General features: G+C 43.9%; 1 protein-coding gene across 1 annotated transcript in view; it reads right to left on the bottom strand.

Moving 5' to 3' along the window:
- Nucleotides 1–13,359, bottom strand: part of ARHGAP31 (Rho GTPase activating protein 31) — a 496,424-nt gene that overhangs the window by 58,496 nt on the left and 424,569 nt on the right. Inside the window, exon 7 of the mRNA XM_085621137.1 lies at nt 612–810. Within this exon, the coding sequence (XP_085477263.1) occupies nt 612–810 (199 nt within the window). The remainder of the gene's footprint in view (nt 1–611; nt 811–13,359) is intronic.

The following is a 13,359-nucleotide window of genomic DNA, read 5'->3' as shown; positions in this document are numbered from 1 at the left end:
TAGGTGCTGGGCACAGGGCATGATCAGAGACAGAGAAATACACCACATTCTATAGCAAAGAGCCAGTGCCATTTCCAGTGCACTCTGGAGGCACTCGCGCCAAGCGCAGAGATGGGCAGCAGGTCATACTCTGCTTCGAAAGCCAAGTAGACAAGGCGGTTAGTGCCATGGGCATGGAGGATAGGGCTGGGTGCAGGACATGTTGTGTGTGGACACATGCGCAGTGGGTCATTACACTAGGGTGGAGCCAAAGTATAACATTAGGAACAAAACTAAATCATGAACATTTTGTCAAAAGGGGAAACTATGGTTGTATACTCAGAACTGAAAATGTTATAATTACTACACAAATTCTACTAATCATTGAAAAACACTAGTTATGGTGAGCAATGCAACAATACCTCCCCCAATGCAGTGCACCATACTATATTCTAACTATTTAAGCTCCGCTGGCGAGTCAGTTGACCAGTCTGTTGGTTGCTCAGTGAGTCAGTCGGTTCACCGATTGTACTGCAGGTGGTAACTTGGCTAGTTCTCTAGCTGGTACATTGGTTGATGACTGCAATTACACCACGTTTGAAGTTTTAGTTAATCAGGTGCCTCTTACTTACTTGTTATCAGGAAGGTCGATGACAGTATGGAAGAAGGTTCCGGGAACGGGGCCAATTTCCGGCAAACTGTTCTCCCTCCTCTCTTTGCGTGCCGGATGGGTGGCGGCGAGGCTGCGTGCCTGGGCTTCTTCTAGGCTCACCAACTTCATTGGCGTAGACATGGACGGCAGGGTCATGCACTTCACGATGGGTTTGCAATCTGTGATCAAAAGAAGCAAGGGAAGACGTTTGAGAAAATATAACGATTTTGTGCAAACGTTTTAAAACAAGACCAGTTTGGGCGAAAACCCGAGTTGTCTTTCAAATAACCAGGCAGAGATATGCAACCTGACTTAATAAAGAGATGTTTCTGCAGATTCTAGGAGCTGATATGCTGATATGAAAACAGTAAAAGGAAATAAACATTATTAGTGGGGGAAAAACCAAAGTTAGGAACAAGTATGTCCCCTTGTTAAGGTGAGTCAATAGTGAACCACAGAGGATGTAGTAAAATGAAAAACTAGCCTGTCAAGCCAAACATGTCACCACCCTATCCTACTTGGCAACAACAATTTCAGTTTAACGCATTACAAAGGAGTTTGTAGTGTCTTAATTCTAAAATTAGAAGGTCCATGAATGATATCTGTTGGACCCGGACCATTTGCAGGGTCACCACCAGCTTTTGCCCTTCTGTTGATGCTCCTGTTTTTGTTGATATTAGGACTCTGTGCACTTTTCCCCTGCTAACCAGTGGCAAAGTGCTTGTGCTCTCTCTCCCTAAAACATGGCAGAATCAACATATACCCAAACGGTACATTTAACATACATGCAGGTCCTTAGTAAATGGTACTTCCTGTACCCATGGCCCATAAAATAAATGCTATTAGTGGACAGCAGTACCCATAGAGCCACCCACTAAAGTAGCCCTGTAAAGCGTGTCTCAGGCCTGCCACTGCAGCCGGTGGAGCAGTTTTAAACTCCTATTTCAACCTGGCAAAATAAACCTTTTGGTAGACCTCAACCTTACTTTTTAGTACTTATATGTCACTCAAATGTAGGCTCTAAAGGCTCATTGGGCAGGGTGCATAGTATTTAAAAGTAAGACATCTGTAATTAAGTTGAAATTGTTTTTCACTGTTGGAAGGCCTCTCTCTACTATTGACAGTAGGTTAGCTTATTACATTTAATAAGTGGTAATTTTCGATTGGGAGCAGACAAAGATATGCTGTTCACCCTAAAATGAATTGTAATTTAAAACACTCTTACAATTTTGAAAATGCCTTCTTTAAAAAGTTGGTATTTTCTTGTCCTACCAAACTGGGTCTTCTGCCAGTGTCCTGAGTCACATGACAGAGAATAGCTCTGCTGTTGTGGTTTGTGTAATGCTTCCAGACAGAAACACAAAAGGGGCTTAGGTGTGGATAGAATGGGACATCCTGTCAGGATAATTGGGGAGCAGCAGCACCCAGCACCACTTACACTTCCAAACTTGCCTCCTGTTCACAACAAGAAACCAGACATCAAGCCTGCCCTGCCTTTTGTCACCCCAGACAGTTTAGAGCCTTGACAGGGGAAGCACTTTCCAAAACCAGATGTTGGGGATAGGACAGGGATTCCCCCACACAAAGGCTGGCACCAGTTATGTATTTTGGACCTCCAGAGACACTCATCAGAACACTCCTGGAACTGTAAAAAAATCCCGAAGAAGGACCGCCCTGCTGCATGAATGACTGCCTTGCTGTCTGAGAAGGAAGACTGGACCTGCTTGCCTTCATCCTATGATAACCTGAGGGACTTCACGGGTCAGTTCGCTGACCTACTGTGTGAGCTACAGGGATACAACAAGCTTCAGAGGCCTTTCTGCAACAGCGCTGCTGACCTGCTGCAACTGGACCTGTCTGGACCTGGAACTGGACTTGCCTGAGCCCTGATGGTGTCTGCTGGAGGGTGTCCCGGATCCTCAAGAGGTGCATCCCAGGTCCTGGACCCTTGGCTATGGTCAGCGTGTAATCCTCCTAAAAAAAAAGGTGAAAATCCCAAAGTGTGGGTTCCTCGAGGCCATGAAAGGGCCTGTTCACACCAGCACTTTGCTGTCTGTGACAACTGCCAATGCTAAGCTCCGGTAAGACCTGGTCTTCGCGCTATAGCGACTGCCACCAACGCAATAGGCGCACTTCCTGCTAGAGCATAGACAACCAGTGGTAACCACCAGTGCGCAGCTATAGCAAACACTGTCCATGACGCCCCACCGGCTCTTCATGCTATACCGACGATCACCAGCAACACTCTACCTGTTCCTCGTGGCCACCTCCACCGCAAATGGAACTCTTCATGCCAGACTCAAAAGTAAACTCTTCGGCGCGACTGACCTGGTTGCGGCATCCAACCGATTCTGCATTACATTCAGCCTTACCATGTGACTTTCCCCCCGGCGTAGCATGACCAGATGACCTTGAGTGGCCCTTTGTGCTTTTAGGCATAATTTTTACCTAATACTTTGAATTGCGTAGCTCCGGTTTTATTGATTGGATTTTTGTTGTTGTGGAATGTCTTTATTTATTTAAGGTTGATCTGTTTTTCATGATTGGTTTGGGATTTTTTTTCATTTTGTTACTGTTTGTGTGCTGGATAAATACTTTACACATGGCCTCTAATTTAAGCCTGACTGCTTCTGTGCCAATCTACCAGAACGTTGAGCACAGGTTAAATTAGTGAATTTAGTGGTTCACTCGGACAAGGATTGTGGTTGTTACCTGATATGGGGTTCCACCCCTCTCAACCAATAACTCAATTCATTGCAATCAAAATCAAAGCAGAGGAACAGTTTGGAATGTCTATTTTTAGTTCTCAAGATGTTTTTTATGAAACGCAATACTTTGCACAAATGAAAACTCAAACTTTGGCAAACATTGAGATTTTAAGCCGCAGACTCCATCTTGTTTTATTGAGCTTCACTGCCACCTGGATAAACTTATATATTTGAATCGCAGTAGAATTGGGTTTTAATGTGCTTCATGGGGAAGGACAGTGATCTTCACAAGTGGTTCCAAATAAAAAAGTGTACAAATTCAAGGTTTCACCAGCTGTCTCAGTGGGATCACACACTATGTAACAATATCTGTTCCAGCACTGGTGGTGTCTGTGAGAGGCTCTGCATTGTAGGATTATGCGAGTTTTTCTAAATGTATTAATTTGCAACTGTTTCTCTCTGCCTAATTCGGATTGGGGTCAGTTCCTGTGAACAGTGTACAACTGCAGTAAATGTATGAAATCCTTTGCCCAGAACCCTATAAGGTGTTCTTATGCATGTATTACAGAGCCTTTGCCCACTTACCCCTGGAGGTCAGTCCATGCAGGACGACTCTCTCTTTTAATGCTTTGTATTCTGCTGACCTGAACCTTACTGACTTCTTTAATTTACTTCTATACTTTAACTGAGCTTTGCACTCAGATCTATTGACTAATTGATTTGAATATTCCAACTGATTTCTGCATGACTAAATGATGAAAATAAAACCTTTAAGGTTTAAGACCTACATGTGTGTCATTTTTTTTTTAGGACCAAATGGGTTCTACCTGCAAATCATTAACATTGTCCTTTAGAATGTTTTGACTGAGACACAGGTCTGGCTGGGAGCACCAAAATCCACTCTGGGATCACACCGCTCATGGTCGGTCAGTCGCGTGAGCCGTAAGAGCTGCAATGGATGCCATTGGTGATGCAGGACAGGGGAAAGAGAATTGCTTTTTCTTCAGACTTGATACTCTTTGCAAAGATGCAAATGAAACAATCCTTATGTTTTTTGGGAAAGAGGCAGGAGTGAGGACAGGCCCATCACCATAGTGCAGAGTGTTTTCCTCGTAGAGGTATTTTTGTCACCTCCACCCTTTTCTTCAGGAGGGGAACAAGCACAATAGTTCCACAGGGGAGGGCCTTCCAGTGAAGGAAAGAATGCAGCTATTGACAAGATTGATTCTTGCAATATTTAGCTGGAGACAAAAAGAGACTAGTGCAAGCTCCTGGAGAACAGGAGCGACCGAGGTGAAGTTACTAGTTCAAGCTCTAGCTGCTTCCGGAACTGGCCGCTAGATACCCTGTTTACGGACACAGAGGCCACCGCAAGCTGCAGTTGCTGGCATGACCCCCAGAAACAATTTTATGCAGAAATCTAACAGCTCAACCTGTGACTACTTTGAAAGAGTGGCCAGCTGATGCTCTCTGTGACAACCCACACATATGACTGCCTCATCTTAGAAACACTGACAACAAGCATTGGTAGAGCCAAATAGGTCTGGCATTGGCAGGCTGGATGACGGTTATTTAAAAAATAAAATACTGCAACTATGCATCACAAAAATGAAAAAAAGACAATATGCCACCACCTAAACATGGCTGGCATATGTTTCCAATAAAAATGCTACATCTGAAAAATATTCTGTGATGCGGCTGCTTTACCAAACATGTTTGTCATACGACAAGCCTTCAAGCTACGCTGTGCACTTTGTTAATGTTATTGTTTGCGTTGGAGACAAGAAAAAATAACAATCTAGCCAAGCATTCAAATCACTGGCAGCTAGAATATTACAATGCCTATTAAGCACTCTATACCAGAAAATTAAAAAAGCAGATGGAAAATAAATTCCCATGTAAATGGGTAGCCAACGTGCATACAAAATAAGTAGATGGTATTTAATATTAAAATATAAATTAATTTAAAAAGTACACTTTGAACTAACTTTGTCACTGAAGAGAAAGCAACTATTTTTAAGCAGTTGTGGTTGATGTGCACAGGTTTTGTGCAGTCACTCCATGTGAAGGGAGTCAGGGGATAAAGTGGGCTGACTCAGTGTTTCATGCTCAATGCTGAGGTGGACGCAAACAAAATGTGAATAACAGGGTAATCCATCAATGGATGAAGCCGGATGACGAAAAGCCCCTCTATTTATGTATTTTATATATTATATGTTTGAAAAATAAACAATAGTCTTCAGAGACAACTAAAGTGGTCTCAAATGCCAGACCTAAAAATGAATATGAGTGATTGAGTACGTAAGCAGTCACATTGGTATAATGCCCAGTAATGATCATAACAGCCTTTGGGCATCATTCTAACCCCTCCTGCCTAGATCAATGGCAGGTTCCACTATGAAGTCTGTAGGACACTATTTGGAGGAATATTGAGCTACAATGATAAAGCATCCTCCGCATCGCCTACCACGACATTGCCATGGTAACTACATTTACTATTCTTCTTTCCACATCTACTTACCTAACTTACCATAGGATGTAGTGGTTACCTCAGTGCTTAATTTGTAACAAAATAAGTGCCAGGGTCCTCATAAGGACACCACCACAGCTTGCACCACCCATTGCTTGTGCCAGCGCTGCCAATGACAGTACCAACACAACTACTAACCATCACACTGCTGCCAGTGTGACAATTCAGGCTATTCCAGGCCCCCAAAGCTATAACAATAGTGTGTGGCAGATATTAGTCCTTTTTCATGTATATTTAATTAATAAACAACTGTTGTTTTTCAAATCTCTAAATCACACAAACAGCGCCACCATGTGGCAGGGTGTTAAGTGCCGGTGCCGAGCACCGGAAACCACCGGCTCAAATTTAGCACTGGGTTACATCCTTTAGTGCAATGCAATATTACTGCCATGTGATAAACGCAAGTGACGTAGAGAGGGTACAATACTATGACTATATTTAAATGTCCTTTAAAGTAGTTGGAGGTATCTATCGCCATTCGACACATACTACTGGAGTAGAACAAAAACTAGAGCAGGATCGAATGAAAGCTTTCCTTGTCTGGTGACACATTTTTCAGTAATTGACATCTCATCACTGCTAACTGAATGCACTTTGCACCTTTAAAAGACTGACGACACAGCACATGGCTGATTTAGAGCAGTACTGTGCTGTGTAGTCAATCTGTTAAAAGTGAACTAGCGATGAAAGATATTTCACATGTATGAAGGTCAGAGAAAGAAATCTTTATCAGAAAAGCAGCGCGAAAATATTTTTGTATTTATGTTGTTAGAACAATCATACAGTTTCCAATCAGCACAAAATATATAAGCAACTGTAAGTGGGCGTTTGTGGGGACGTTTTATGTGTATTTTCAGCAGAGCAAACAGTTTTCTTTAGAGTTTTGATTGAAAGTTCTTTTACAGAGATTGGGAAAGTGCCTCTTACTTGCATTTTGTATTCACCAAAATTCTTCTGAAATTAGAGGTGTCTTTTTAGCATGTTAGCAAAGGCAGTGATGAGTAATCCACTTAACCCAGATAATGCTTTAGTTGTACCACAACATTTTCAAAACCTTTGACCTTGTACAGATGTGCACTGCCATTGTGTATTGTGTGAGGATAAACTGCAGCTGTCTTTGATGTGCCTTCTGTAAACAGCGGACTGCTCTGTGCTGGCAGACACAGTCTTTGGTGTGCTAATTGTTACAGGGCACATGGTCTTTTCCTAGAGTTTTCCCTTGATGCTGCAGATTCAGTAAATAGCACTGCAGCTGCTTCTCATTGAAACGACTTCATACGCCGCAGACGAGAGAGCAGATTCCTAAAGGTATTGCTGGGCCGAAGTCAAATGAGTAGGCCTGCGCGGTGAACTCTGCTCCATTCACGGAGTTTGCGGTGTTTTCCGTACTCTGCAGAGCACGTGCAGTTCTGAAAAAACTCCACTTTGCAAAGTGGAGTGAAGTTTTTTCTTCGCTCGAAAAATCCAACAATAGGCCACTTCCCAGCGAGATTTCTCAGTGCGGGCGGTCGCAGATAGTCGCAACCACTTGCGTTGAGAAACCATCCATTCGCGTTGAGGAAGCTGTCGCTCGAGTAGAACATCTACTCGAGCGGCAGAAAGAAGCAGTGCGCTCTTGCACTGCGCATGGTGCTGTTCATGCTGATTTTCCAGAGCGGAACAAACACTCCGTGAAGTGCGGCAGAGTTTTTGGGTCACCACCGCGAACTTCACCCAGGCCTATGTCAAATGCGCAGGTTGATCGAGGTGAGATGCTGACTATGTCTCGTGGGATACCCAGGCTCACGTGCCCTAGGGTCCATGGCTAAGACGCAGGTATGAATAAACCCCTCTGGACCCTAGATCAATTTTCTTGTTTTGTATGGCACCACCCATCCAGTGCTGGACACTCATCTTGCTCCTCTCTGAACATCAAAAGTAGGAAATATGACAGTTTGGTTGATGCTTTCTGGTGAGTTTTCTCAATGTGGTTTCCCTAGTTGTGTTTGGAGTTGAGTGTCACCCTAAGCTACAAGCTGGCTTAAACACTTAGCCAATCATCAAGGACCTTTTATAAAAGGGCATGTGGCTGAACTGTGTCATGCCCCTGAGAAGTCTAGTGATTGGCAAGCATCTGGTTTTCAAATTCTGCGAGTTGCTTAGCATCACGCCACTAATTCCATCTGATCAGCCTTAATTCGGTCTAATGATGTACCAAATAGTTTGCACACTAAAAAGAAGAGTCCAAGCCATTTCTACAGGATGCTTATTACACAGGCTCCCACTCAAAAGTAGGATTTACCTCAATGCACTTTTCTTGACCTTTTTATGTCTATGTGGTTGACCCACGTTGATCGGCACTTCAAAATGTAACCGTAGCCTCCTGCCAGGCCTGTGCAGTTCATTGACCAGTAGCTGCTGAAACAGAACTGTGAGTGTTGATATGAATTAAAGAAGGCACCCAGATTTATGTCACTCCTACAAATAAAAACTTGCTTTTTGCTAACCTTACACTGATCCTAGAAGGTGGTTAAACCTGTACTCTTTCAGTGGCCTCCTTGACTAGTCATAAACATGGAGTATCTTCTGATGGGCCCACAAGAAGGGATGGGGGAGCAGCTACTACACAACCTACCATCGCATGTGCCTGAGGAGTCTACCCAGAAACAGCTTGGAGCAACTCAAGGGAGTGGCCAAGGGAGTAAACGAAGGGGGCAACCCAAGGGAGAGACGTAAGAGTAAACATTATTCACCCAGTCATAGTATATGCTGTTGTAATTGAGGATCATTGATTATTGGACCAGCCACGGCATATGCTTGCGATGTAAGAGGAAGCTACTGATAGTGATGCAGCCTAAGAGCAAGTACAGGAATTGATATTCAGGAGTCCACCTAGGAATGGGCGCAGGCGAACCACAGGAACAGGAAATTATACAACCAGCCATGATACATTCTCCAAGGTGGCTAGAAAGAGTGGCAGGGAGCAACACCGAAGAACAGACATTCCATCACCAGAGATAGTATGGATTCTGGTGGGTCCACAGATGACAAAGGAACAAACTTTAGTTAACCAACCGCCAGAGGAGCCCACTCAGTTGTGGCATGGAACAACCTATAGGAATGGGCATTATACAATCAGTCATGGTGCGTGCTCTGTGGAGTCCACCAAGTGGCTGCAGGGAGAAACCCTAGGGAAGAGAAAATTATGCAACCAGTCATGTTCTGAGCCCTGAGGAGTCCACGAGGAGTGTCAAGGCGCAACCCACAGCCATGCCATGTGGTCCTGGGAGTCCACTTGGGGGTGGCAGAGCAGACCGCCAACACAATTGTATTACTCCACCCACCTTGGTATATTCACTCTGAAAACCACCCGGGTGTGGCATCAGAGCAAATCATGGGATAGGGCAGTTTACACACTAACCACATTATATGGTCTGTGAGGTCAGCCTTGGATAGAAAAGGAGCAATATATAGGAATGGGCATTATCCAACCAGCCAAAATACATACTGTGCGGAGCGCACTCAAGAGTGGCAGAAGAGCAACCAAAGGAATCCACCGATCCCACAACCCAAGGATGACCGAGGCCATGTGGATATAATTACAGCTCAGGACTGGTCCAGTGACAGCACCTCTGTGACCTCTTTGCAGAAACCCCGCAAGGTGTGTAGGCTTATCACTCACAAGATGTTTAGCAGCTTACTTATATGCCAACATTTTGGAACCAGGAAGCAAGATTTCAAGTCGGAAATTGAGAGAATACAATTTTTCAGACTAATATTTTAAGAGGAAGATAGTGCAAAAATATTCATATATTTCAGGTATTTGATTTAGAGGTAGCGGAGAGCCAGCTCATGGGATCAGACAGCTGTAGGAAGAAAATTTTGATTGTTCCAGGAATTCCTCTAGTATGAGCTGGTGTACTAGGACAGCTCTGTGGTGGAGGTCAGGTTCACAGAAACTTGGATTTTGTAATTCGGGGACAAGGGAGACATTGTAATTGGGACCGCACTTTGTGTTATATTCACATTTCTGAATTACTCAATTGAAGGTATGTATAAGTTAAGTCATGGGGGAGAAAGTGACTCTTTCAGAATCACATGTTTTGGGCAAATGGCGAACTGAGAAGACCCAAGACACTCCCACTCCACCCCAATAAAACTTGTCATAAATTATTTTTGCATTTGAACCAAGTGCTTTAAATACATTCACCTGTCAACAATTTCCCAAAGATTATTAAGGAAGAATACCTTAATAAGGAACGTAGTAGAAAATGTGTTTGGTGCATCAAAGCCTAAGCACACAGTGCATCCTTTTTCCACACACACGCCTGTGTGCAGAAGCACTCTGCCCAGGGGCCACGTCCAACACTGCACCTAAACCCTTTGTGTTGCCATGCCTAGCAACAGATCGAAAGAAAGGCATTTCTTTTGGAGCCCATGTATGAGGAGGGCAGATTACTGGGCTTTGCAGATGTTTACAAATGTTGAAATTGAAGGGATATCATGTTTTGTTATGCATGGCTCTGGTACAGAGACCCTGTAATTTATATCAGTTTCTGGAGCTGATAACTCAAAGCTATGACCTAGCACACTCGATAACAAAACTGGTTACCCACTGCTGTGATGTCATCAGGGCCTTCGAGGCCAGGTGATAGGGCTCTCTGAGAGCATGTCAGGGCAGTGCTGCTTGCCTGCTTTGAATGGAAGCAGAAAGCACAGCTGCAGGAAGAGGAAGGAAGGCAAGGAAGGTGATGCCATTAGTAAAGGGTTGCAGGTAAGTATTTTTTCTTTACATTTATGACAGGGAGGAGAGGCCATGTTATATATGGCTCCCCATTACTCCTCTGCCGCAGTCTAGTAGTTGAAAGCAGGGGCAAATTATTTTGGGGGACCGGACATAACATAAAACTATAGATGGGTAAAATTTAAAGATGTTTTTCATCCCGGGGTTCTTAGGCCAGAGGTCTTCAATCTGTGGAGCACGACCCCCAGGTGGCCGTGGAGTCCTGGAAAGAGGAGCGCAGCCTCACTTGTGCATGGAATCCAAAACCTTTTCTTTCGTATTGGAAAAGGACAACCATCCCTGGACGGCTAATTTAGATCGTTAAAATGATTCAGCCGAAGTTTCATTAATTGAGTCTCCTGTGCTGTGAAAAGCTTTTGTGCCACGGTGCCTGCTTGCCTGAATGAAATGCAAATTAGTTAATCTGCAAGTGTAAAGGATGCTTGGGAGCCGTTGATCGAATCACCCCAAACTTTGTGATGACAAAGATTTTGGTTTTTTTAGTAGTATTGCAAAGAGTTACCAACTGGGCTGGGAAGTGCTTGCTTTTAATTGTAATTGTATTTACACAGCCCTTAGTACCCCTAAGGAGGTGTTGAAGGGACAGCCATGTAAAAAAAGAAATTGCATTACATACGCTCTGGTATTACTAAAATCTACATTTTGGAAGCACCATTTTATTGTAAAACGATTTACACATTTTGTAGCCGTCTATCTTATACTGTGTGTAATGCAAGTATAACAATGACTTGCATATTCACGGTGCTTTCTATCAAATGCTGTGACCTCGTGGCACTAAAAATACACAAGTCACTATTCTCCACTGCAGCAGTCAAGATTCAATTCTGTGGCTCTCTGGTTACACACAGACCTCTGCAGTGTATTAACTAACAGAGGTTTCATAATGTACTGCAGTGCATTTCCCACCGAGTAACAACTTTTCAAATGTATTTTTCGTTTACGCTGCCCATTATGTTATATGTGGCTAGCTGATGGTGGAAGACCGGAAAAACGTACAGCATATTTTGGGGCTTATTTATGAGAGGCTTGCGTCACCGGAGCATCACTGTTTTTGGAGCTCCGACCGTGCAGCGTCTCAACCATACCTATGAGGCGGCGCATAGACACTCTGCACGGCCTCATAGATATGGAATAAGACAAAGCAGCACAAGTCACTGCGCTGCCTTACTCTGCATCAAGGAGGCGTTACATGGGCGTTGCGTGGGGGCTCCCACGCAAAACCCATGGATTTTGATGCTACCCAAGATTTACAAAATAATGTAAACCTGAGGCAGCGCCAAAGCCTTGCAGCTCCCCAGTGGAGGCATAATGAGGAGAAATGTTTTAATTTAGCCTCGTTTTTTCCTCTTTCCATGTATGTTGCATTCTGTAGCTCGCACAGAAAGAGGAAAACACCTCTCAGGATTGTTTTTGTGAAGGAAAGTGCTCCTTCCTGCACAAAAACAATCTTGCCTATGTTGGTGCTAGGCAGCAATTTGTGCGCCAACGCAAGGTGAAAGAACAGAAATACATTGTATCATAAATGCGGTGAATTCCTACCCTTTCACAGGTGCAAATTTTATTTTGACGGTAGACTCTTCCATAGGACCATACTTAACCAGAACTACGTAATTGTAAGGGAATCGGCAAGGTAATGTGTTAAATGCATCTGTGTTTTGCATGTCTTGTTTATAAAAAAGAAAATAATTTTGCAAAAAGAATAGAAAAAGATATAATTTCGAGCGAACTATCCTATTTTCCACTAGAGGGCGCACGGTGCATATGTATCAGCTGCTGTGGTGCACACTTTACGCAGAATGCTCTTTGGGATTAGTAGAATTGTAAAACTCCTCTCCTTGGGCGGTTACAGAGCAAGAAGCACCGTGACAGGAAACGCGCACCAGCTGGCACCGGAAGCCAGTGGAACAGCAAAGGCTCTCCTAATGCAAGCAAGGAAAGTGGGCCTCACTGCCACCCACTTGGGAGGTAAACGTTGCCATAAATACGGTAAGACGTGACAAGTAGGCCTAGGTGTCACTGCACTTGCTGCACTAGAGAGGTCTGGTCAAGAGACATAGTCTTTAAAATTGCAGATTCAACAGTTGCTCCAGGAGACATGACGGAAACCAAGCAGCAAATCTCGTAATTTATTTGGGTTTGTTTGTAGTATTTGAATGTGTCGGGGACGCATGGTTCACCGCGTGACTTGAGCATCAAATTTATTGTTGTATTCATAGTCAACTTTTGAAAAATTGTAAACTGCAGAAAACAACGGAAGTGAAACACTATGTCCCTGAGGATAAACTTTCAATGTAAGAAATCATTAATAGAAACGTCACGTCTATGAACTAATACCATGTAAAATGTACACAGCTGTAGCACTACGAAGGACAAACGGGCCCAACAAACAAACACAAAACAAAGTATTCACAAGTTAACAGAAAATAAATCAGTAATTTCACGACAATAAAGCTGGAAGAGACCAGGAATGTAAACAACAAAGTCATCAGGACTTGATTTTAAGCACAGCGGGGGGGCGGGAGTTTGACCTCTGCCCAGGTCTGTGTTCAGTCTCCTGGCGGGGGCCTGGCTAGCTATAGTGCAGCAGGTGCAGTGGCACAGTGGTCCAAGGGTGAGAGGGGGCCCGGGGCACACCAACCACTTCCTTGCTTATGTTAGGGCCCATGGCACTCTTGTTCTGTCACTGTCTCCACGCTGTCAGTTTCAG

Source organism: Triturus cristatus, chromosome 8, assembly GCF_964204655.1.
Source record: "Triturus cristatus chromosome 8, aTriCri1.1, whole genome shotgun sequence".
Taxonomy (NCBI): Eukaryota; Metazoa; Chordata; class Amphibia; order Caudata; family Salamandridae; genus Triturus; species Triturus cristatus.
The sequence above is the reverse complement of the archived record's forward strand: the minus strand, read 5'-3'. Positions and strand labels throughout refer to the sequence as shown.